The sequence below is a fragment of the Hemiscyllium ocellatum genome, chromosome 4 (assembly GCF_020745735.1).
Source record: "Hemiscyllium ocellatum isolate sHemOce1 chromosome 4, sHemOce1.pat.X.cur, whole genome shotgun sequence".
Classification (NCBI taxonomy): Eukaryota; Metazoa; Chordata; class Chondrichthyes; order Orectolobiformes; family Hemiscylliidae; genus Hemiscyllium; species Hemiscyllium ocellatum.
The window spans coordinates 68,159,727-68,183,339 of record NC_083404.1 but is presented as its reverse complement, the minus strand read 5'-3'; the positions used below and the strand labels follow the sequence as shown (position 1 = coordinate 68,183,339).

The 23,613-nt window shown below is 38.9% G+C and overlaps 1 protein-coding gene across 1 annotated transcript in view; it reads right to left on the bottom strand.

Moving 5' to 3' along the window:
- rims2a (regulating synaptic membrane exocytosis 2a) overlaps positions 1-23,613 on the bottom strand; it is an 839,749-nt gene that overhangs the window by 391,496 nt on the left and 424,640 nt on the right. The window contains exons 17-19 of the mRNA XM_060824314.1: positions 13,879-13,950; positions 12,669-12,825; positions 8,892-8,999 (exon numbers count right to left, since the gene is read on the bottom strand). Coding sequence (XP_060680297.1) covers positions 8,892-8,999; positions 12,669-12,825; positions 13,879-13,950 — 337 coding nt within the window. The remainder of the gene's footprint in view (positions 1-8,891; positions 9,000-12,668; positions 12,826-13,878; positions 13,951-23,613) is intronic.

Genomic DNA, 23,613 nt, shown 5'->3' with positions numbered 1-23,613 from the left:
TATGGATAGGTTGGTCAGATGAGCAGACGGTATTTAGCCCTGATAAGTGTGAGCTGCTGCACTTTGGAAGAAGAAACAAGAGTGAGTATTTTATGAATGGCAGGACACTGGATAGTTTAGAGTCATAGAGCATGGAAACAGACCCTTTGATCCAACTAGTCCATGCCAATCATGTTCCCATACTAAACTAGTGTCAATTGCCTGCACTTGGCCCATATCCCTCCAAACCTTTCCTTTTCATGAAGTTATCCAAATGTCTCTTAAACATTGTAACTGTACCTGCATCCATCACTTTCTCTGGTAATTCCTTGCACACACGAAGCATTCTCTGTGATTAATTCTGCCCCTCATGTCCTTTTTAAAGCTTTTTCCTCTCAATTTAAAAATGCCCGTTAGTTTCGAACTCCCCCAACCTAGGGAAAATACCTTTGTCAATTGCCTAATCTATGCTTCATATGATTTTACAAGTCTCAATCAGATCATCCCTCAACGTCTTATGTTCCCGTGAAAAAAGCTCCAGTCTATCCAGCCTACTTTTATAACTCAAAACCTCAATTTCTTGCAACATCCTGGTAAACTTTTCTGAACCCTCTCCAGTTTAATAATAGCCTTCCTATAATAAGTGATCAGAACTGCATACAGTACTCTAGAAGAGACCTCACCAATGTCCTATACAACTTGACATCCCAACACATATATTTAAAAGAGATAGTGAGGACTGCAGATGCTGGCGATCAGAGCTGAAAAATGTGTTGCTGGAAAGGTGCAGCAGGTCAGGCAGCATCCAAGGAGCAGGAGAATCGACCTGCTTATGCCTGAAACGTTGATTCTCCTGCTCCTTGGATGCTGCTTGACTTGCTGCGCTTTTCCAGCAACACATTTTTCAGCACATACATTTAAAGGTTTGGGTAATGAACGCAAGTGTGATAAACATTTTCTTAACTACCCTGTCTACCTGTGACGCAAATTTCAAAAAATTGTGTACCTGAACCCTATAGGTCTCTTTGTTCTACAACACTACCTAGGGCCCTATCATTAATTGTATAAGCAGACAGATCTTGGGGTAATTATTCATAGATCCCTGAAGCTGGCAGAGCATATGAATAGGATAGCTAAGGCGGCGTATGGGACAATCATTTTCATCAGTCATGGTACAGGAGTCTAAGGACAAGGAGAGTCATATAGAGCTTTGGTTAGTCCACAGCTGGAGTACTGTGTGCAGTTCTGGTCACCTTACTACAGGGAGGGTACAATAGCACTGGAGCAGGTACAGAGAAGGTTCACCAGAATGTTGCCTGGGATGGAGAAACTGAGCTATAAGGAGAGTCTAGATAGGTGTAGATTGTTTACTTTAGAGCAGAGAAGACTGAGCAGTGAACATGACTGAAGTGTAGAAAGGATATGAGGGGTACAGGCAGGCTGACAGAAGGCAGATATTCCCGTTAGTTGCGAGGTCAATCATGAGAGGGTATTGTTTTATTGTAAGGGGCAGAAGATTCAGAGGGGATTTGGAAAAAACTTTTTCACTCAGCAAGTGGTCAGAATCTGAAATGCTCTGCTTGGGAAGGTAGTAGAGACTGGAAATCATACAAGCTCTAAAAAATATTAAGATGAGCATTTCAGATATCATAACATGGGACAACTGTATAAAATTGGGATTAGCGCACCTTTAGTTGTAGTTATTTTGGTGCATACTCGATGGGCCAAAGGGTCTTTTCTGTATTGTATTAAACAATGAACTGGTGAATTTCTCAAATTAGCCTCAAGACTTGGATTCTATTTCCATCTAGCTTGGAGAAGGAAGTAAAGAGCACACACTTTCAAAGACGGAGAAGCATTCCTGCAGGCGACTTTATTAAAATGACAAATCTGTACCAGTAAAAAATTCTTAATGAGGCCAAACAACCCCAAGGGATAGCAGGAATAAGTTACAGAAGTGAGATAAGATAATGATGGCTCCATCAACATTTTCAAATATAAGGAACAATGCATGGAAACAATAACTGTACTAGTCAACAAAACATTTCAGCAAAATAAAAATCAGCTCAATAAAAACAAAGCATAACAACCACTGAATACTTTTGCTTCAACAAAGCAAACCAAATGGGTTCACGTTGAAGGATCCTTAGAATCTTAACTGCAATGCAGCAGAAACTACTGGATTACAATGGTGAAATAGTACAGCACTACACTGGAAAAAGAATACAGTAACATTCAGAAACATTGAATCGTTTCCTATAGCTGCTCTGAAACTCTATAATTGAACCTTAAATTTAGCTCTACACAAAAGACAAGCAACTGTATATATTTTCTTCTTACTTTGATTCCCCCGCAGAGAATTAGAAGATTGTTAAATAAATAAGATATCAGAATGATCAGTACCAGCTGAATCAAGCCAGTATGGCACATAACACCAAATGCAGACAATTAGCCAAGCCAACATTATGCAATAAATTTAAAATAGTAGTTGATCATTAAAACAATTCAAAATAAAGGTTGATTGTATCTGTACTCTTGACAATTCCATGCAATTCTGGTCTCCTTTCTGTCGGAAAGATGTTGTGAAACTTGAAAGGGTTCACAAAAGATTTACAAGGATGTTGCCAGGGTTGGAGGATTTGAGCTAGAGAGAGAGGCTGAACAGACTGGGTCTGATTTCCGTGGAGCATCGGAGGCTATGGGGTGACCTTATAGAAGTTTACAATATTATGAAGGGCATGGATAGGATAAATAGACAAAGTCTTTTCCCTGGGGTTGGGGAGTCCAGAACTAGAGAGCATAGGTTTAGGGTGAGAGGGGAAAGATGTAAAAGAGACCTAAGGGGCAACATTTTCACACAGAGGGTGGTACGTGTATGGAATGAGTTGCCAGAGGATGTGGTGGAAGCTGGTACAATTGCAACATTTAAGAGGCAATTGGATGGGTATATGAACAGGAAGGGTTTGGAGGGATATGGGTGCTGGCAGGTGGGACTAGATTGGGTTGGGATATCTGGTCGGCATGGACGGGTTGGACCGAAGGGTCTGTTTCCATGCTGTACATCTCTATGACTCTAAGTGACTCCATCACAAATCAAACTTTTAATAAATCTAAACTTGAATCACGTTCAGAAGAGTAAGCTGGACAAAAAGATAGCTTTTAGACGGTTTTATAGTTGATGACAGTTGTTTTATCTCCAACTGCATTAAATAAAATCTTACCTTAGATTTGAAGAATGTGAGCTCAAGGAATTAAACAAATAATCAACCTGGTACTCCAGTGCAGTAATGAGTGAACAGTGCATTATCAGAAGTGTCATCTTTCAGATAATGCTAATTTGAGGCAGCATAATCTGATTCTGGTGTAAGACAGTCCCCATGGTATTGTTAATAAAAACATAAGGAGTTCTCCAAGTGCCTAGGCTAACATTCCTCTATCAAGCAGGACCATCAAAAATAGGTCAAAAATCACTAAATGCAGTGACTATCACTATGCATATATTGCTAAAATGTTTACCTAGGAAATCAACTACACAACAAAAACTAATTGCTTCATAGTAGAGACCTTAAACTTTCCTAAAAGGAGACATGCAGTCAAAACTCATCATCTTGAACTCAACAGGATGAGGAGACAAGAAACAAACTTGAAAAAAGGACACCAATTCATACAGTAAGATAAAAGGCTGCTAAGTGGTCAGACCATCACTGGCACAGAGATGCTGCAGTATCTATTACATTTATCCTTGCATGGGTTAGGATTCATTGCCCATCCCTTGAACTGATTGACATTCTAGCCACTTCAGAGAGTAATTAAGAGTCAACCACATTGTTGTGGGTCTGAAGTCAGATGCATAGGCCAAATTTCTTCTCCTGAAGGACATGAGTAAATCAGACATAATTTTGAAAATAACTGACAATGAATTCTAATTTCATCATCTGCCATGAAAAGATTCAAGCCCATGTCCCATGAACATTAGCCAAGGGCACTGGATTACCACTAAAATAAGACTAAGTCACAACTTTTCCTGTCAGTCTTAGTTCTCAGGGCAAGTATGTAGACTGATTGATCAGGATTCATGGGTTTGCAACAGACATTGGCAGTCTCCATGGCCCTTTTACTTCCATGGCAACTTTGTGAATAGGGCCCTATCCATTTCTTTATTATACCAGCTTCATGCCGAGGTAGGTGTATCAAAATTATTTTGCATGATAATGGGTGCCCTGGTCAAAACATCACTCACCATGTAATCATAATCATAAAATCCCTACGGTGTGGAAACAGGCCCTTTGGTCCAATAAGTCCACACCGATCCACTGAAGAGCAACGCACCCAGACTCACTCCCCATCCTATTATCCTATACTTACCCTGACCAATGCACCTAACACATTCCTGAACACTATAGGCAATTTAACATGGCCAACTCACCTAACCTGCATATCTTTGGACAGTGGGAGGAAACTGGAGCACCCGGAGGAAACCCACGCAGACATGGGGAGAATTGAACCCGGGTCCCTGGCGCTGTGAGGCAGCAGTGCTTACCACTGAGCCACTGTGCCTCTCTAAACTCATATATACTGCATAAACTGAATTTCATTCACATCATCTTATTTATTTCGTGAGAGAAAAGGCACACTGAAGAATCCTTGTGACACAGCACACAACATCACAGCTGTGAGTGACAAAGGAAAATCTTCTGATCCTTTATCAAAGGAACTAGTAAAAAGAAATTAATGAAGTGGAAGGATTGCTGATTCAAATGTTGCCAACTGATGTATCAATGAATGTTGATTCAGGTTTCTCACTCTGTTAGACTCAACAAATCCTCTCATCCATTTCACTCGTTCATGTCACCAGCACCCATTGTTAAAATGGTATTAAACAAAATCAACAAGAAATGGGGGAGAAAAGCGACAGCACATTAATACAATTGTAATAATTTTTATGTGAGGATGCCTATAAGTTGAATAGTAATGAAACATGGTTGTGTAAAGTTAAAAAACTAGACTCTACCAGAGCACATCAAATAATCCTGGAGGAATGTGATACTAATTTGAAACTCTAACTCTGTTTATCTCTTTACTGTTGCTGCCAGATCTGCTGAGTTCCTCAGTATTTAAAAGTATTCTGTCTTTGTTTCAGATTACCAGCATGCATAGTAGTATGCTTTTATTTCACCAAATGGTTTATATACTTCAGTTCTCTTGTTGCCATTATAGGGACAACAACTTGCTCTAAATAAACATCCCAATGGTCCAAAATTCCTATAATTTTCATTCTAATTTCATGAACCAAATAATTGAAGTAGGCTATCAGTCTCTGAAAACAGAACATAAATTAATGCTATATTCATCATAGTCTTGTATGATGCATATAGAAGACCTTTGTCTTCTCAGAAATTTATGGTCATATTCTCTACTAATTTTATATTTTTACTTTTCATGGATTTTTGCTTTGAGCTGCCATGTTACTGCAATGTTTTCTGGAAAGAAAAAATAATCTTTTACAATGGTTAATTCACGTTTGATACCTCAATTACATCATTTTGACAGAGGTACATCTTACTCATATTTTCAAGCTTCAGAGAAAAGAAAAAAACTAGAAGTTCAAATTAAAGCATAATTAGGGATGAGCAACCTGACTGAGTAGTTTGTAATGTTTTAAATAGTATCACAATGGGCCAAAAATACTTGATTTTCCGACAAATACATTTTAAGTACTGCTCCAAGCTGTAAAAATGATATAATGATATAAATGATACTTTGCAGGTACGGAATTCCATCATGACATTTCCCACAATTGGTGGTGACTAGGCTCAATAATTCAGGTGGTTTTTCGCCATTATGACATTCATAATTAACATGTTGCTTATTGTTTTATGCCAAACTCTTACTGCGGTTGAACAAGGCTAAGAACTGCCATTGAAAATTTATCCAAGCGTTCTGGGTCCCATGTTAAATGCAGCATATTTATAAGTACAAACATTTTGGTGATATTCCAGCAATCTAACTGATTTGGTGAGTAACATTTTAAAAAAATGAATTGTTGGAGCCCAATTGTAATAATTCAGAAGTAACCCCTTCCACTAAAATGAGGCCCGACCACTAAGAAAAAACATGTTTAGTCTAAATGTCCAGATGCTCATTCCTGCTCATAATATTTATTCATACATAAAACACATTATAAAAACACACCGGCACACCCATACAGTATACCTGAAATCCTTGTGATGATGATCGATGGCATGACTGTGTCTGGACCGAGGTAGTGTAAGATACTGACTGCAGCGATGTGGGAGGTAATGGAAAAGACAAATGTATGGCATTTGAAGAATGGGAATAGAAGTCAGCAGCATCAGTGAGCAGGAAAGAGAAGAAAATGGAGAGAAATTTGATGAACAGATGGTCCGAGAAGGTTATAGCTTCTAATTAAATGCCAAGAGGAGCTTAAATGCTGCAAAATAATCTTTTTAGTGAAGGCAACATATCAGTTTGAAAAAAAACAGTTACTTATAGTAACACTGTATTTGTTTTAGTCACAAATTAAGCGACTAACACTATGGTAAACTCACATGAAGCTTGACTTTTATCATGCTTTAAAACACAGTATCAGATATGAAAATGTCTGAGCCAGTAAAAGTGAGCCTTGGTATGCTTGATTCATTAACCCATTGCAAAGGCACACCTGAAAAGTAGAGCCCGATTCTGGACTAGTTCCTGCAATGCCATAGACATGTTATTGATTTATCCTTAAAAAGGGTATGTTATCTGTCTACCCTATGAATAGAAAATACATCGCCAAAAAAATGGGTTAAAGCAAAGCAGCTCACTAGCTTGGGCATAGACTAATGCATCATATGTGCTGTGGATGATTGGCACACCAATTTTCCACCTCCCTATGTGGAAGCACTTGGTGAAATTTATGTTTGCTCATAGACTTGAACTTTTATCAAGTTACACTCACAAAGCAATATCACATAAATCATTTAGTCAATCAGAGGTATGGGGCGTTACACCATGCACCACACTCTAGGAGTTATTAAACAGGAAAAAAGAAGTCTTGCAATGAAGGATGCCCAAGTGTTGGGTCCTCAACAAGAAATGTCTAGAATATGCAAAATGATTATGGCATGGTGGTGAGGGTGTAAACAGGGATATAAAGGGGAAGTTCTGAGTCACTAATAAAATATATCTTTTTGCAGTAGAGAGCGGGGGGTGCTGGGCGGAAGTGAAGTCGGAGTGCAAAGCTGGTCGAGAAGGTGATTGTTATTTAAGAACTTACCTCGACGCCAACCGTCTTTTTGCAGCAGAGAGCGGTGGGAGCTGGGCAGAAGTGAAGTCGGAGCGCAAAGCCAGTCGGGAAGGTAAGTGATTGTTATTTGAGTTGGTGTGTTCTAGACCCCAGGTCCTACAAAGTAAGGCCTTTCTCCCACCCTCCTCCTCTAACCTAAATGAAAAGTCCACAGACTTGCCCCAAAAAGAGGGTCCAAGGAAGTTCCCGTGGATTGAAGAGTGAGGTTTTAGCTCAGGAGTCTTTGACAAGGAGGTTGAGTGAAGTGATTACGCCACAGTTGAAGAGGGTGAAGCGACTGGGCTTGTATACCCTTGAGTTTAGAAGACTGAGGGGGGGATCTGATTGAGACATATAAGATTATTAAAGGATTGGACACTCTGGAGGCAGGAAACATGTTTCCGCTGATGGGTGAGTGCCAAACCAGAGGACACAGCTTAAAAATATGGGGTAGACTATTTAGGACAGAGATGAGGAGAAACTGCTTCATCAGAGAGTGGTGGCTGTGTGGAATGCTCTGCCCAAGAGGGCAGTGGAGGCCCAGTCTCTGGATTCATTTGAGAAAGAGTTGGATAGAGCTCTCAAGGATAGTGGAATCAAGGATTATGGAGATAAGGCAGGAACAGGATACTGATTAAGGATGATCAGCCATGATCATATTGAATGGTGGTGCAGGCTCGAAGGGCAAAATGGCTTACTTCTGCACCTATTGTCTATATATCTACAAAAAAAGGTAGCATTCAAATTTCTTCCCCATCCCTTACACAAGTCAACATCAATGCTTCCAGTTAGAGAATATATTGACAAAATTCCACTGAATGCTGTGATTACACCAGCTATTGGAAATCTATACTTTTTTCTAAAACTTCTTTTAACTTAAACAACAATAATTCTCCTTTATTCTGCTGACTTGCATTTAATTGAATATTGCACCAACATATTCGCTATGCTGGAAGTAACTACTGAAAATAACTCACAGCATCCTTGGTACAATCAACAGTATTATAGTTCCCTACAAATCAAAATAATAAAGATCAGAAAGCCATTTTCCACCATTATTTAGTTACAGAGTGAACATTCACTTGGTGGAGGACACACTAATTGCTCAACTAATTAAATGCTGAATAGCAAAGCAAATTTAAACTTGACTAATATGGTGGATTTAACAGACTATTTTCTAACTGCCACATTCATGCTTTTTAAAAAGTGCTGCTAATTAACACGCTGAGGGCTGTGACTCCATTAAAATCAAGGACCAACAACAAACTAGTCATGTTAACTATGAAAATACCTATGGAACTGCATGTTTCCTAACTGTAACTTTTATAATTCTTGTTAATAAAACTTAAACAAGATTAAACTTGGAGGCATTGCATAAGACCAAACAGATCAACATGAAAGGACATTTAATACTCAAATCTCTGAAGCACTAATCGTAAGTCACTCACACTCACTTATATAAAAAAAAGCTTCTGAGGCCACTTAATACTCAAACTTCTGAACCACGATGCATAAGTTACTCACACTCACATATAACAGCCAAACTATGTTGAACTGGTTACATATTTAAAGATATCTCAAACTTCCTTGAAAAATAACAATCAAGCCAATAATTTCTAATTACCTTTCCCTTTCTGGAGAATAGTGGTCATCCAGCATCCTGTGTCTGTCCATTCGACTGATAGTGTTGTACTGTTGAGAACAGCGACTGCTTCTAAGACCCAGCTCTGAGCTTCTGCAAAATATAAATCAATTAATATAGTGGCTTTCTAAGAATTTGGGATACTTCCTTTTCCAAAACTCAATAATCCAAATCAAAGGCATTCTACTTTGACAAACAGATTTTGCATTACAAATTTATGGTAATATGTAAAATAGGCTTCTGATTCACTCGTCTGTTCTGTCATACCATTGAAGACCAATTTCCCTTGTCACTGATTTCATATAGAGTCATAGAGATGTACAGCATAGAAACAGATCCTTCGGTCCAACTCGTCCATGCCAACCAGATATCCCAACCCAATCTAGTCCCACTTACCAGCACTCAGCCAATATCCCTTCAAACCCTTCGTATTCATATACCCATCCAAATGCCTCTTAAATGTTGCAATTGTACCAGCCTCCATCTATTTTAATTGCTTAACATTGCATATGTTGTCTTCAGCTGTGTTTCAGCAAATATAGCTTACAGACATTAATATTTTAGTTACATTTTGCTGGTTTTAACTATACACCTCAAGATCCTGCCAGACCGTGCTTCTGCAACATTGGACATCAGTTGACTGGAGGAAAGAGTTCTGTCCATTCTGGAACAGGATGCCCTACTGATGATACCAGAGGATCAAGGTGCTTTCCTTGGCAGCATCAATGATTTTTGAGAATATGATAAGAAGACAGTTGAATAACAATAAGGGCTGCATTTTCATGACATAAGTGGGCATCGGTAGATGGGGCAAATGCTTCCAGATGTCCTTTACACTTTGAATCTGCTAGGATGTGAACTTCCCCGTGGGTCCAAATGTAAAGTGATCTGGAGATCAACTTGCTGCCAGAGATAGCTGACCCAAGGTAGAAAGTGAGTCTGAAGATCTGAAACAAAGATAGAAATTGCTGGAGAAACTTAGCAGCTCTGGCAACGTCTATGGAGAGAAAGCAGAGTTAACATTTTTAATCTAGTAAGTATCAGTCCAGTTCTGAAGGTGGTACTGGAATGAAAACATGAGCCCTGTTTTCTCTTCTCAGATGTTACCAGACCTGCTGAGCTTCTCTAGCAATATCAGAAATTGAGTCCAGCCAGCACCAGAGCAGGCAAGTTAAAAGGTCTACCTTGATTCCCCAAAAAGCTAATTTTCATATTTCAAAATGACTCATCCATACACAGTTAAACCTTCTGACTAAGTTAAACTCTGCACAGCCTGTCTCCACTTTGCATTTTATGACGAGAACTCACAATCCCTTTTATAACAATTGAAAACTGTTAAATAACCCATAAAACTCCCACAAGGAACAAACAACTTCAAAACAGATGTGCAAATAGAACCAAGTACTTGTAAGATGATTATGAACATAAGAACGTACAAGCATGTAAATTAGAGCATTAATAGGATATTCTTCCAGTGGAGCCTTCTATACCATTTTATATGATCTTAGTTGATCTGATGAGGCCTCAACTCCACTTTGTTGCTCACCTTCTATAATTTTTGACTCCCCTGTTAGTCAAGAACAATTTTGCCGTACAAACACTCAAGAATCCACCACCACTTGCTAGTGTAGGGAATTCTTCAGACTTGTGACTGTCTGAGAAATTAGGCAATTGCATTAAACCAAGAACCAAAATATGGCAAGGCAATAAACAGAACTGTAATCTCAACAGATGGTGACATGTAACATATAATAGCAATCGGAAGAAAACAATGGGTATTATCTGGTAGACTAAACTTCGACAGAGTAACACATAATTTACTGTTCCATCTATTCCATGAACTTTTTGAATTCATCTAAATGCTTTTCTACATGAAAAAATGTACTGTCCCGATCTCTCAGCAAAGTCCAAGTCGTATCTGCTAAGAAGGTTTACCATCACATGTCTGAACTGGTTAATTTATATGATAACATTTTAATGGTGAATGTAAAGGAGACAAAACTATTTAAATTAGATTTTAAAATTCTTCCTGCCTCTCAACCATGGTCGCACTTTCAGGCAGCTAATGGAAAGTTTGAAGGTTGCTACTAAAGTCCAGCCGTCTCACTATTTATTACAATTTATTCTTTTCTCATATGTGAAATTAATTACCAATGATCTAGATATGAATGTAGGTGGTTTAATGTACACAGCAAAAACAACAGAGCTAACACTGCACTCTGTGATACAGCAGCAGACACAAGCTTTTAGTTGTAAAAATGACCTTTAACCAGGAACTTGTGCTTCCTGTTACCAAACCAATTTTGGATTGAATTTGCCAAATTGCCGTGGATTCCAAGAGTTCTTAGGTTTTTGACTGGCATACTATGTGAGACCTTAACAAAAGCCATACTGATGTCCATGTAGACTACATCAACTGCGCTCACAAACCTAGTCTCATCTTTGAAAAATTCAACTTAAAAGTTATCGGACATGATCTCCTAACAAACCGTGCTGATGACTTGATTAACTCTTGCCTCTTCAAGTGAAGAATAATTCTGTGCCTCAGAATTTTTTTTTCAATAGATTCCTTTCCGTAATTGTTAGATTCACTGGCCTGTAGCTTCCTGGTTTATCCCTACCACTTTTGTTGAATGATTTTCTGAATGAAACATTAGCTCTCCGCTGCCACATCTCCTATGTGCTCAGATGGTTTGAAAATTGTCAGAGCTTCTGCAATCTTCTCTGTTGTCTCCCACAGCAGCCTAGAATAGATCTCATATGATCTTGGGGTTTATCCAGTTTCAAATCTGTTAAAACAGCTTTGACATAAAAGTCAGATGGTCAACTCTGTTTTGGCTGGGATTGTCTTGGAGACTTATGATGGCCACTGGGTTGATAACTGGTTTGAGGCTAGTCTTCTGCCTCCATCAGAAAGCAATGACTATCCCTGTTGTTGTATGTACTCCTTAATGAAGAGGAGCCTGTGCAGTCCAGACTTCATCTGAAATGTCAGTGGGGCCAAGATTATCAGAACACAGTCAGGGGAAAAATTACTATTTTTGGGTGGGGTGAGATTTTGATGAACATGGGGCACTTTCTTTTCGCTATCATGCTTCTTTTTCCAGCTATATGTTTGTCAGGCAAGAGTTCTAATACTTGGTCTGAACATCGCTCCCTGCCATAGGTCAAATCACAGAAAGGAGCATTAATTGGCTTTCAGTTGGCCATGAGTGAGTGAATTTCCAACCCCTTGTCTGTTACTGGGAAAACTTGAATGGGAGTGAGGAGGTGGAAGGCAGAGCAATTGATACGCCATTCAATTTTATCATCAGTTATCCCACTTCCAGGGCATGCGGGCAAAAGGATGGGGGTAGGGGGGAAAAGAGACATTCCAAGTACAGCCCATACGAGAGAGGAGCCATGTACTGAACTTTGCTGATGATTCTCACTGCTAATTTTTGGATCAATCTATGGAGATATGCTACTGATACAAACATGGAAGTGTGATTTAAACATAATGCCAGTTGCTACTGAAATTGTCCTTATAAAGGGCCAGCAGCTTCTTGAGAGCGCAGCAGTGCCTCTTTTCTTTTTTGCATTTTTACCATAGATGTAAGCAAGTTGTACATTTTTGTTGAGTTTTCTTAAATAAGCTGCTGAATTCAGAATGCACTTGTAGACAATGCTATTATCTTAACTTTACCCTTTCATATTTTTACCAATACACCAGTAGATGTTTCATTCCCTCCAGTATTCTAGATCCATTTATAACCCTACCTTTGATGAGGAGGAACACTGGGGGATCGGGAACGCGCCCTGCCCATACTGTCCCCACGAAGTGGTGAGCCTGATTGTGAACAATGGTTTGATGACATTACTTGCTCTGGAACAGATAATGTTGAACTTTGAATATCTCTCCCATTGTGTCTATAATCTGCAGTGAGAAATGTAAGGAAAAAATAATTTTGGATTGTTATACATGTACTCTTAAAGAATAGTAAAACAGAGAAGTGTACAATTTTGTTTGGAGCAATGGTCAATTGGGAACTTCTACCAGATGATTTTTCCACTGCAGTCACAGTGTTGTTTTGTAATGCCCATTTTGTAAGGTCATTAAAGTCAAACTTCTATCTCAGACTTTCTTTGAACACAGAATCACAGATGGCGGAGGAGGCCATTCCATTAATTGTGCCTGCACCCATTCTATTACCTGGGTGCCGATGTCTTTTCCCCCATATTCCTGCACATTATTCCTACCAAAATAATTAAAACAGACAGACAGTCAACAGTGGTGATGTATGGGCATAAGTATTGCAGAACCCAAGACTAATATTCAAGGGACATGGGTTCAAATCCATGGCAGATGTGAAATTGGAATTCGATTAAAAAATAATCTGCAATCAAAAGCGAACCTAATGATGATCATGAAATCATAGTTGATTGTCAGAAAAACCCATCTGGTTCTGCAGGGAATTCAACAAAGAAATCTGCCAACCTTTCCTGATCCGGCCTACATATATCTCCAGATACACAAAAATGTGGTTGACTCTAAACCCCCTTTGAAATGGTCTACAGAGCCAAACAGTTTAAAGGATAATAGGGATGGGCAATAAATGTTGGCTCTGGCAGCAGTACCCATAGATACGCACATCTCTTCCAACCCACGCACCAAGTACATACACACACACACACACACACACACACACACACACACACACGCATGAAATCAATCATTATTGCGTTATACCAAGCAAGAAATTCTACATGAGCAAACTTCTGTTTGGCTTTGAAGGGCTTATATTCTGAAAATACTTATATTTGGAATATTAAGTTATGAAGTCCTTACCTCGTAACTGCTCCGAGATCTACAGAAATCAGTGAAACCAATTAAGCATTTTTGATTGAAGAATTGTCAATTCCGAAATTGTAAATGTGTGGGATAAATTGGGATAAGGAGGAAAGGAATGCATTTGTTTAACTTTCATACCTGAAGAAACGACCCCAATTCCATCATCACAGTCATAGTCAGAGACTTCACTATCACTGATGCGCTGAGATCCTAAAATTTAAAAGAACATATTTTGCAAATGACCTATGTACTTTTGCAGAAGGACTCCGCATGATTTTTTTTCTCATGAGCAACAAGTGAAAACATGGATTTGATTCTAAGGTCTGAAAAACAGGTTTATCACTAATAAGTGACTGTCAATTTACAGAAAAATAAACCAAAACAATCAGGCTCATGCAAGAGATTTATTAAAATCATACTATCCAATTTATGAAGAGGTACTGATTCAAAGAGATGCAGTTCCTAATTTTGTTTTTAACCATTTCTCTTCCCCAAATTCTGATAGTTCTCGTGATACATATATTTATAGCCTTAGAAACAAAGAAACTGTAGACATTTTTCTGCAATGGAAGTTTGAAGATTCAGAATGGATGTATATCAGGAAACAGCTCCTGAATATAATCATGGTTTCTGCAAACTGGTAGCAAACTTGCAACCGTTTTTTTGTAGAGTCTTAGAGATTCTGTGCTTTATCCAAGATGGCCCAGGACCACAGAACAAGAAAGACCACTCCCTTATTTGATAGAACCTATGTTTGCTGGTAGGGGAAAGGAGGTGGCATATAGTTCAAACACAAAGGAAACACAGATTAATAGAGCCAATTGAATTCAGTGCTGAGTTCAAATTGTCCCTATTTTTAATAGAGCAATGTGTTTTTCAACAGCGTGTGACAGTTAATTTTTAGAAGTAGACTTGAATGCTTGTAAAAGGTAGATAAGGTCTGTGAAGTTATCAAATTACCTGAACATTCTGAAAAGGAAACAGCCAGCTATATCTCATAATTTTAAAAAAGATGCTTGCGCTTTTAATAGATGCATGTTGACATAACCCAGTGGGGTATCATTATAGTATTATTACTATTTGACCGTTACCACAACTCATCATTATCAAAGTGGAGGGCTGTAGATTTACAGTTTGATTACTATTCCACATTGTTATTAAGGGATTAGCTATCTTTGATGTAAGGCTACAAAAACAAATGTTTGTTTTACAGGGAATTAAGTACTTAAGGGATATTAACTGTACTTAATGACATTTTATCAATGAGTGTGTTTTGTCTCCAATGAGAGCATGTCTGCAATAGATACTGAGAATCTTGTTTCGTTTTATCACGCATCTGGAATATTCAATTCAGTTTTGATCTCTCTACTTAAGAAAGAATATACTTGCCATGTTTGGAGTGCAGCAGAGGTTCATAAGTTATTACCAGGGATGAGGTCAGATTGATTCAGTTGGGCTTGTATTCATTGCAGTTTTGAAGGATGAGAGGAGACTTGATTGAAACATATAAAATTCTAATCGGGATCGACAGGCTAAATGCATGTTTCCTGGGATGTAGAGTCGAGAATGAAGGGACAATCTCAGAATACAGGGCAGGCCACTTACAACTGAGATTGTGAGTGAACCTGTGGAATACTACACCACAGAAGACTGTAGAGGCCAAGTCAAGCAATATATTCAAAAAAGAGACAATTTTAAAAGGCATGAAAGAGCATAGGGAGGCAACAGAAATATTGCATTGAGATAGAGATTCAACCATGATCATACTCGAAGGACTGAATGGTTTAATCCTGCTCCTGCTGTTTACGTTTCAAGGCTCCCAATGAAGATATTGGGTGAGTTGGCACAGAGGGTTCACAGTTAGTAGTAAATTTACACTGAATTTAATAGAGACATAGGGTTTAATGAGTGGGTTGGCATGGAGACGATGAAAGGGCCTGTTGGTTGGGAAGGGGGCAAAAGTTGTCATAGACGATTTGAGGGTCTTTTTTAAGTATGAGTTATCAAGTTTTGGGGCATGGGGGAGGGGTTTCTGAGGAAGTGAATGGTGAAGGTTGGAGGACCTAATCTTAAATAAAACATGGGAAGAAGTTGAAGAGCTCAGAAGCAGGCCTTTTAACCAGCTTCAGCACTAAGCAGCACATGTTCTCACCTCTGAATTGACTCTAGCTTGCATCAGACCTCCCACCATCAGAAAAATGAGACTATTATTTAGGACATCTTTTCCCTCAGATAGATACAGGGAATTGAGGTTTTGGCCTTTTGCATTGACCTTGAGAGTAAAAATTCAAGCTGTAGATTTCATTTTATCTGAGACTAACAAAATTTCATATTATGGTTTGCTCATGCTGAGATCCCAAACAAATTAAAAAAAGCAAAGTAAAATACCCACAAAATTTGTTCAAGATCCCCTTGTGAAGTAATTTCAGTATATGTGCTTCTGAAATTACACACTTTTTACAACTTCCAATATCAGAGACTTTTAAGTTTAATTCTTTTTTATTGCTTGCTAAATGAAAAATAATACAGATTTCTTTGTTGAACATTTCAATCAAACCTGTGCTGGTAATAATGTTGGGTACAATTTCAGTTCAAAGCTTGGGAGAAGATTTGTAGCTCGGGTGCTCGTTGTTGTGGATCTGTTCGCCGAGCTGGGAATTTGTGTTGCAGACGTTTCGTCCCCTGTCTAGGTGACATCGTCAGTGCTTGGGAGCCTCCTGTGAAGCGCTTCTGTGATCTTTCCTCTGCCATTTGTAGTGGTTTGAATTTGTCGCTTCCGGTTGTCAGTTCCAGCTGTCCGTTGCAGTGGTCGGTATATTGGGTCCAGGTCGATGTGCTTATTGATTGAATCTGTAGATGAGCACTCATTCACAGATTCAATCAATAAGCACATCGACCTGGACCCAATATATCGACCACTGCAACGGACAGCTGGAACTGACAACCGGAAGCGGCAGATTCAAACCACTACAAATGGCAGAGGAAAGATCACAGAAGCGCTTCACAGGAGGCTCCCAAGCACTGAGGATGTCACCGAGACAGGGGACGAAACGTTTGCAACACAAATTCCCAGCTCGGCGAACAGAACCACAATAACAATTTCAGTGTTAAGTTATTCTTCAGCATTGTTTGAAAAAGAAATATGTTTTTGTCCTGCTTATCAGGAAAATTCACAATTTATTAGTTCATTTCTCAGGTATTGTTCTGATCAATCACAGCCAACCTGCCGAGGTTAAAACCTTAACGAGGCTTAGCAGTTAACTATTAATAATCACTCATTGGTAAGTTCTCTATTGCAAAGCTTCAACCACAGCCCACTCTCCAACTAATCTCTATTCATGCAGTTTTCTCCTTTAACGGATGCTCTTGCAAATTGGCTTGGTGAGTGGAGAAAAACTTGGATGAAACATTTCTTTTTCAGCAATGCTCAATTTCAGTATTACTAAATGATTATAAGTTACATATCATTATACCCTACATAGTGGAACAGATTTTCTGGTATTGGGGTGGCAATGAACTGAATGTACTCTGTTGGCACACATCTAAACTGCAAAAAAGTCCTGACAAACACATAGCTGCAGTTGCCTGGGGTGTTTAAAGTTCTGATTGACTGAAAAGCACTTGCTGGGACCCTGTGTAAATGTTTCTTACACTCATCTAAGTGTTAGACACTTGGGCTCGATACAAGCTACTTACTCAGATCCTTATCCTAAAATAGTGTCATCATTTACTTGCTGGGATGATCCAGCAATTAACAATTCCAATTGAATTTTCACAGAAATCATCCACATCCCAACCAACCCCAATATGAATATTCATGTCCACAACTCAATTTTCAATCCCTGGACCTGTATTGCTATTCCCATTTACTCACTTAAAGACCTACTCATGCACATATACACTGACCAACTCATTTATTAGCCCACTCACTCACAAATTTAACTTGTCCATTCGCTCACTCACTCATCCATTAATTCAACTGCACATATACACTCAACCCAGTCACTCAGACATCCATGAGCCCACTCGTGCACACATATACTCGCCCGCTCACTCACTCATCCCCACACACAAAAACTCCACTGAAATACTTGTGACATTTAAAAAAAAATGAGTATAGAGTTAAAAATCACACAACACCAGGTTATGGGCCAACAGGTTTAATTAGAAGCACTAACTATCAGAGCACTGCTCCTTCATCAGCCAAAAGCTAGTGCTTCCAATTAAACCTGTTGGACTATAACCTGGTGTTGTGTGATTTTTAACTTTGTACACCCCAGTCCAACACCTGCATCTCCAAATCATATCTGAGTATAGTTGCTGATGTTGTAAAAAGTTGCTGGTTGTTGGGGGAAAAGGATAGGTTAGCATGTCTGCTCTCTCTACAGCTCTTCTTTGAGAGTTTTCTCAGTGGATGGTTGCATTAATAAATTATTGGGCTGTATTCAGGGAGTTGTAAAGGTGCAAGGAGGTAAATAGGAAGGAATGATCTCCACAGTGAATAATGAAGCGCATGACATCACCATTGATTTGAAGATCTGTTCGATAATATTTAATGGGCAATTGCCTCCAAGATCTTGACATGCATATACTTTAAAAGCAGGGTATATATTTCTATAGTAAGCTCGAAAGACCCAGAACCAGAGACTGAGATTAATTATTGAGATAGTAAATTCTAGGAACAGAATAATTAGTCCAACATGATAAGCTCTGATTGAAAAATGCTATATTTCATTATGGGCTTTATATGGTGGTTCCTGCATTGCTGTTTGTAAAGTGAGGTTGAAGGGCAGAAATGTGGCACTTACTATTCAGGAGTTTGTTTGATTAGAATTGGAGATCAAGGATTATTTACGGATAACTTTTCTCGATGGGAACATAAATAATTTAGGTGGTTATCTAATTTAAACTCCTTGCATGGGAAGACTTGACATTGGTGGTACTGTTTAAAACAATGTTAGGTCGCTTATCACAACTGATCTTGCTGCTATTCTTCACTGTTTGAATGCTATCATATTAATTTCAGCAGACATTTCTAAGACCTGACAAACGGTAGATCTCTCATTAGGTTGGATTTGTTTGGAGGGACAGCGTGGACCAAAATAAGGTTAACCTGGCAAGTTTTAAAATGTAATTTTCGGATTCCTTGTGGATCATGATGTGCAAAAATGCCTTGAATCTCCCTCACTATCAAAATACCCACCCCTGATGTTCCAACAAAATAACCGGAAGGCAACATTCTCCTTGTTCCACTGCTGTGGTTTCCTAATGCCAATGGCCAGTCAGGTTTCACAGATAGACAAATGAGGAAATAAGGTCCAATGTAAAGATTGTCCAGAAATCAATGTATCCAGATCCTTCAGATTCACTGCCAGCTTCATAGCTCACATGGACTCCGGCCCCATCCACGCCTTTTTCTTCTCCAGACTTAACTATTCCAATGTGCATCTGGTTTAATCTTCTGCCAATGTGAGGTTATTCGAATTTCTGTTATCCATGCCGGAACTCCATCCAAGTCCTGCTCACTGACTAATGTTGACTCTCGGTTGAGTAAAGCTTCAGGTTGACATTCATGTGCTTGTTCCAAATCTCTCAATCAATTTGCACCATCCCATCTCTGTGATCCATTCCAGTCTTATAGTCTTCAAGACTTCTGTGCTCCGTCATTTTCTGGCCTTTTTAACATCACCAATTTTAGTCATTCTACCATAGGCACCATGCATTTAGCTGCCCAGTGCTTAAATTCAGTAATCACATGCTTAAATCATGCCACTGTTCCATCTCTCTCTTCTGCTTTATGATACCTTTAATTGAGCTATCGGACAGCTGTCTTAATACCTTCTTGTGTGGCTTGCTGTCAAACTATTTTATTGTGTTCTTTAAGCTTCTCCAATTTTACATGGAGACATGGTCACATAATCACCCTTCTCCATCTGTTCGTGCCAGTCATTCATTCCTCATTCAATGTCAATGCAGTTAAGGTTCTTGCCATTATATTTTTCTATCTAGTTTCTTCTCTTTTCTTCCTCCTAGTCCCATACCCACCCCGAATACACTTTCTCTCTCGCTTTGTGGAGCAAATGGCCTTATCATGATAATCTTGTTACAGCTATTTCCTCAATACTTCCATACTCTTCACTGTCCCCATGATTTGCTGCTTCCAATTTCTTTTTTCTTGTTTACATCAGCATTCACAGCTCATTGGCATTGAGTCATTCTTCCCATCTTGATGTTGTCTACATTTCTGAACTATTTAAAAAGGCAGGCCAAACAACTGTCTTGCGGATTCCTTATTTTCAATACTTCGCTATCACACAACACTTAATTGCGCTTCCTCCAATAACTCCAACTAGACCAAATACATTACTTAATTCCTATTTTTATCTTGTACTCCCACTGACCGCAGTTACTCAAAAAGATTCACTTTCTCCAAATCTTTAACCACAACATTTACACTTCCACTGTTAATTTAAAGTAACTACAAATGCAAATTGTTACTGATGTATCCACATCGTCTTTACAATCCTAGACCATGACATAACAGACAGTAACGCTCTGAAGATCAAATTTGAAGATGAATTTTTCACAGGTTAAGCACCAAAATACCACTTGAAAAAATTGGCAATATGGCTGTGCTTCCATTTTACCTGAACAGCATTGTAGCAGATCTTTGTGCATTGCACCTGAAGAAAAATAAATGAATGTCAAAAAGAATATTTAGATTGCCAATTCCAGTAGCAGTTTAGGAAAAAAATTCTCACAAAAAGCCAAAAAAAAAGAAACATGGCAAAGTTTTCAGAGTTGTGGTTTGGCAGCACTTCTCTTAAAAAGAGAGGCAGATTTTGCACAAGAAGACTATTATCTTCTTTTACATAGACAAATTATTGAAGAAAGCTGCAACCTTTTTTTTAACTTACTAATAGTCCCTGTGTTTGACATAATGGTTTCCTCTTTGAAAATTAGTTCGTGAGAAGATTTGTAGCTCGGGTGCTCATTCTTGTGGTTCTGTTCGCCGAGCTGGGAGTTTTTCTTGTAAACGTTTCGTCCCCTTTCTAGGTGACATCTTCAGTGCTTGGGAGCCTCCTGTGAAGCGCTTCTGTGCTGATTCCTCCGGTATTTATACTGGTTTGAATCTGCCGCTTCCGGTTGTCAGTTGCTGTCCGTTGCAGTGGCCAGTATATAAGGTCTAGGTCGATGTGTCTGTTAATAGAATTCTTGGATGAGTGCCATGCTTCTAGGAATTCCCTGGCTGTTCTTGGTTTGGCCTGCCCTATAATAGTGGTGTTGTCCCAATCGAATTCATGTTGTTTGTCATCTGAGTGTATGGCTACTAGGGATAGCTGGTCGTGTCGTTTCATGGATAGTTGATGTTCATGGATGCGGGTTGTTAGCTGTCTTCCTGTTTGTCCTATGTAGTGTTTTGTGCAGTCCTTGCATGGGATTTTGTACACTACGTTGGTTTTGCTCATGCTGGGTATCGGGTCCTTTGTCCTGGTGAGTTGTTGTCTGAGAGTGGCTGTTGGTTTGTGTGCTGTTATGAGTCCTAGTGGTCGCAGCAGTCTGGCTGTCAGTTCAGAAATGCTCCTGATGTATGGGAGTGTAGCCAGTCCTTTGGATTGTGGCATGTCCTCATTTTGTTGTCTTTCCCTGAGGCATCTGTTGATGAAATTGCGCGAGTATCCGTTTTTGTTGAATATCTTGTATAGATGTTCTTCTTCCTCTTTTTGTAGTTCAGGTGTGCTGCAGTGTGTTGAGGCCCTTTTGAATAATGTCCTGACGCAACTTCGTTTGTGTGTGTTGGGGTGGTTACTTTCATAGTTCAGGACTTGGTCTGTGTGTGTGGCTTTTCTGTATACCTTCGTGGTGAATTCTCTGTTCAGTTTTCTTTGTACCATCACGTCCAGGAATGGGAGCTGGCTGTCCTTTTCTTCCTCTCTCGTGAATCGGATTCCTGTGAGTGTGGCATTGATGATCCGGTGTGTGTTCTCTACTTCTGTGTTTTTAATGATTACAAAGGTGTCATCCACGTATCTGACCCATAGTTTGGGTTGTAGTTGCGTTAAAACTGTTTTTTCTAACCTTTGCATTACTGCTTTTGCTATCAGTCCGGAGATCGGTGAGCCCATGGGTGTTCCGTTAATTTGTTCATATATCTGGTTGTTGAATGTGAAGTGTGTTGTGAGGCACAGGTCTAGTAGTTTAAGTATGCCGGCTTTGTTAATAGGTTCAGCGTCCTGTTGTCTGTTACGTATGTCCAGCAGGTTGGATATTGTTTCTCTGGCTAGGGTTTTGAAAATTAGCTTAAATGGTGCAACAAACACAACTCACCTTAGAAGCATACCACTTCACCTTCTATAGAGCTAGCATTAATTGCTGTTGCAATTATCAATTTACACATCTGCACTTGATTTTGAGTGTGAGCTTTACTGGTCATCCATAGTAAAAAAAAGTACAATAATCTTGATGCAACAGTGATTTATTATTGTAGATGTTTTTATGTAGCTGCCTACTCCACACCAAGGCACCTTTTCCTATCAACTTTAATCATGGTTTAAGAAAAGCTACTCAGAAAACTAAAAGCTACTTGAGTTGCAAGAAAATAGAAGACAAATGTTGATTGTGTCAGCATGTTTTACTTTTTCACAAGATCACAGGGGCATTTTTGCGCTTGCCTCATCAAACTCGAATGCCTTCACCTTCTTGCTGCTGTCAGCCTCTCCTGCCAGAGGAAGAGACAAACAATATCAGGGATGGAACTTAAAAAGTAGTAAAAACATAAATTCATCTATTACATCTTCAGACTCTAACACACGCCTTCAACAAAATTTTAAATTTCTTTACACTTTTAAATGTTAATAACAACCAAAATAAAATCACTTACTTCTTAGGAAAGCCAAGGTTGGTGAACAGCGAATATTCTGCAGTTATCTCCATGTGGATTCATGTCCCTTTAAAGAGTTAAAGCACTGAACTTCTTATCAAATGAGGCATCTGCAAAAATCACGTGCTGCTACATGTACCAAACATGATCAGAAACATGTAGACAAAGGACAGTAATAGATCCCAGTAGGAATTCTCCAACTTAAGCACAGGATACTGTGCTATGTTGCCAAATAATGAAAGTAATTCAGGAAGAGTCCTTAAAAGATATTACATTTTAAAGACGAATGCCCTTTGAGCCATTTTAAATGCAAAGTATTTTTTTTTCTCAAATCACAATCCAGAGATTGAAAAGGATTTATGAAGTTTGTCCATTTATGTAAACATGGCTATATGGGTGCCCAACTATTTAATCTTTCAATCTTTGTAGATTGCCTATGATCTCCAAAAACCAATAAAACAAAACTCCATGTTGTGTACCAAACCCTATATTTCAACTATTGAACTCTGCTTGGCAACACTTCACAAACAGCACAGAAACCACTATACCCAATAGAATATTTAGTCATTGAAACTTAATGTGCTTAAAACTTCAGTCACATTTCTTAGTAGATGTGCATCTATCTGCTATTACAAGAGATTAATTGACCTGGGATTTTTTTTTTGCTGGGAGTGTATTTCACAAATCTTCTACTCCATAGGTTTGTGGAAATTCCTTCTGATCTTGTAAAAAGGTTTTAATTTTAATCTGGTTTTCTTCTAGTTTTGTGAACACACTTCAAATCAAAAGCTGAATTTGGCTTTTGTGGCACTGTGCTAGTTTCCCTAACTCTGGGCCAGAAGGTCGATGTTTAAGCCCACTGCCCAGAGGTGTTATACTTGTACAGGTTAATTAAAAATAATTTTGCTCTTAGCCTTCATGGTACCAAGAAAATATTTTTTTTTATTTCTTATTGCTTACTTGAATGAGAAATCAAGTCCTACAGATGCACT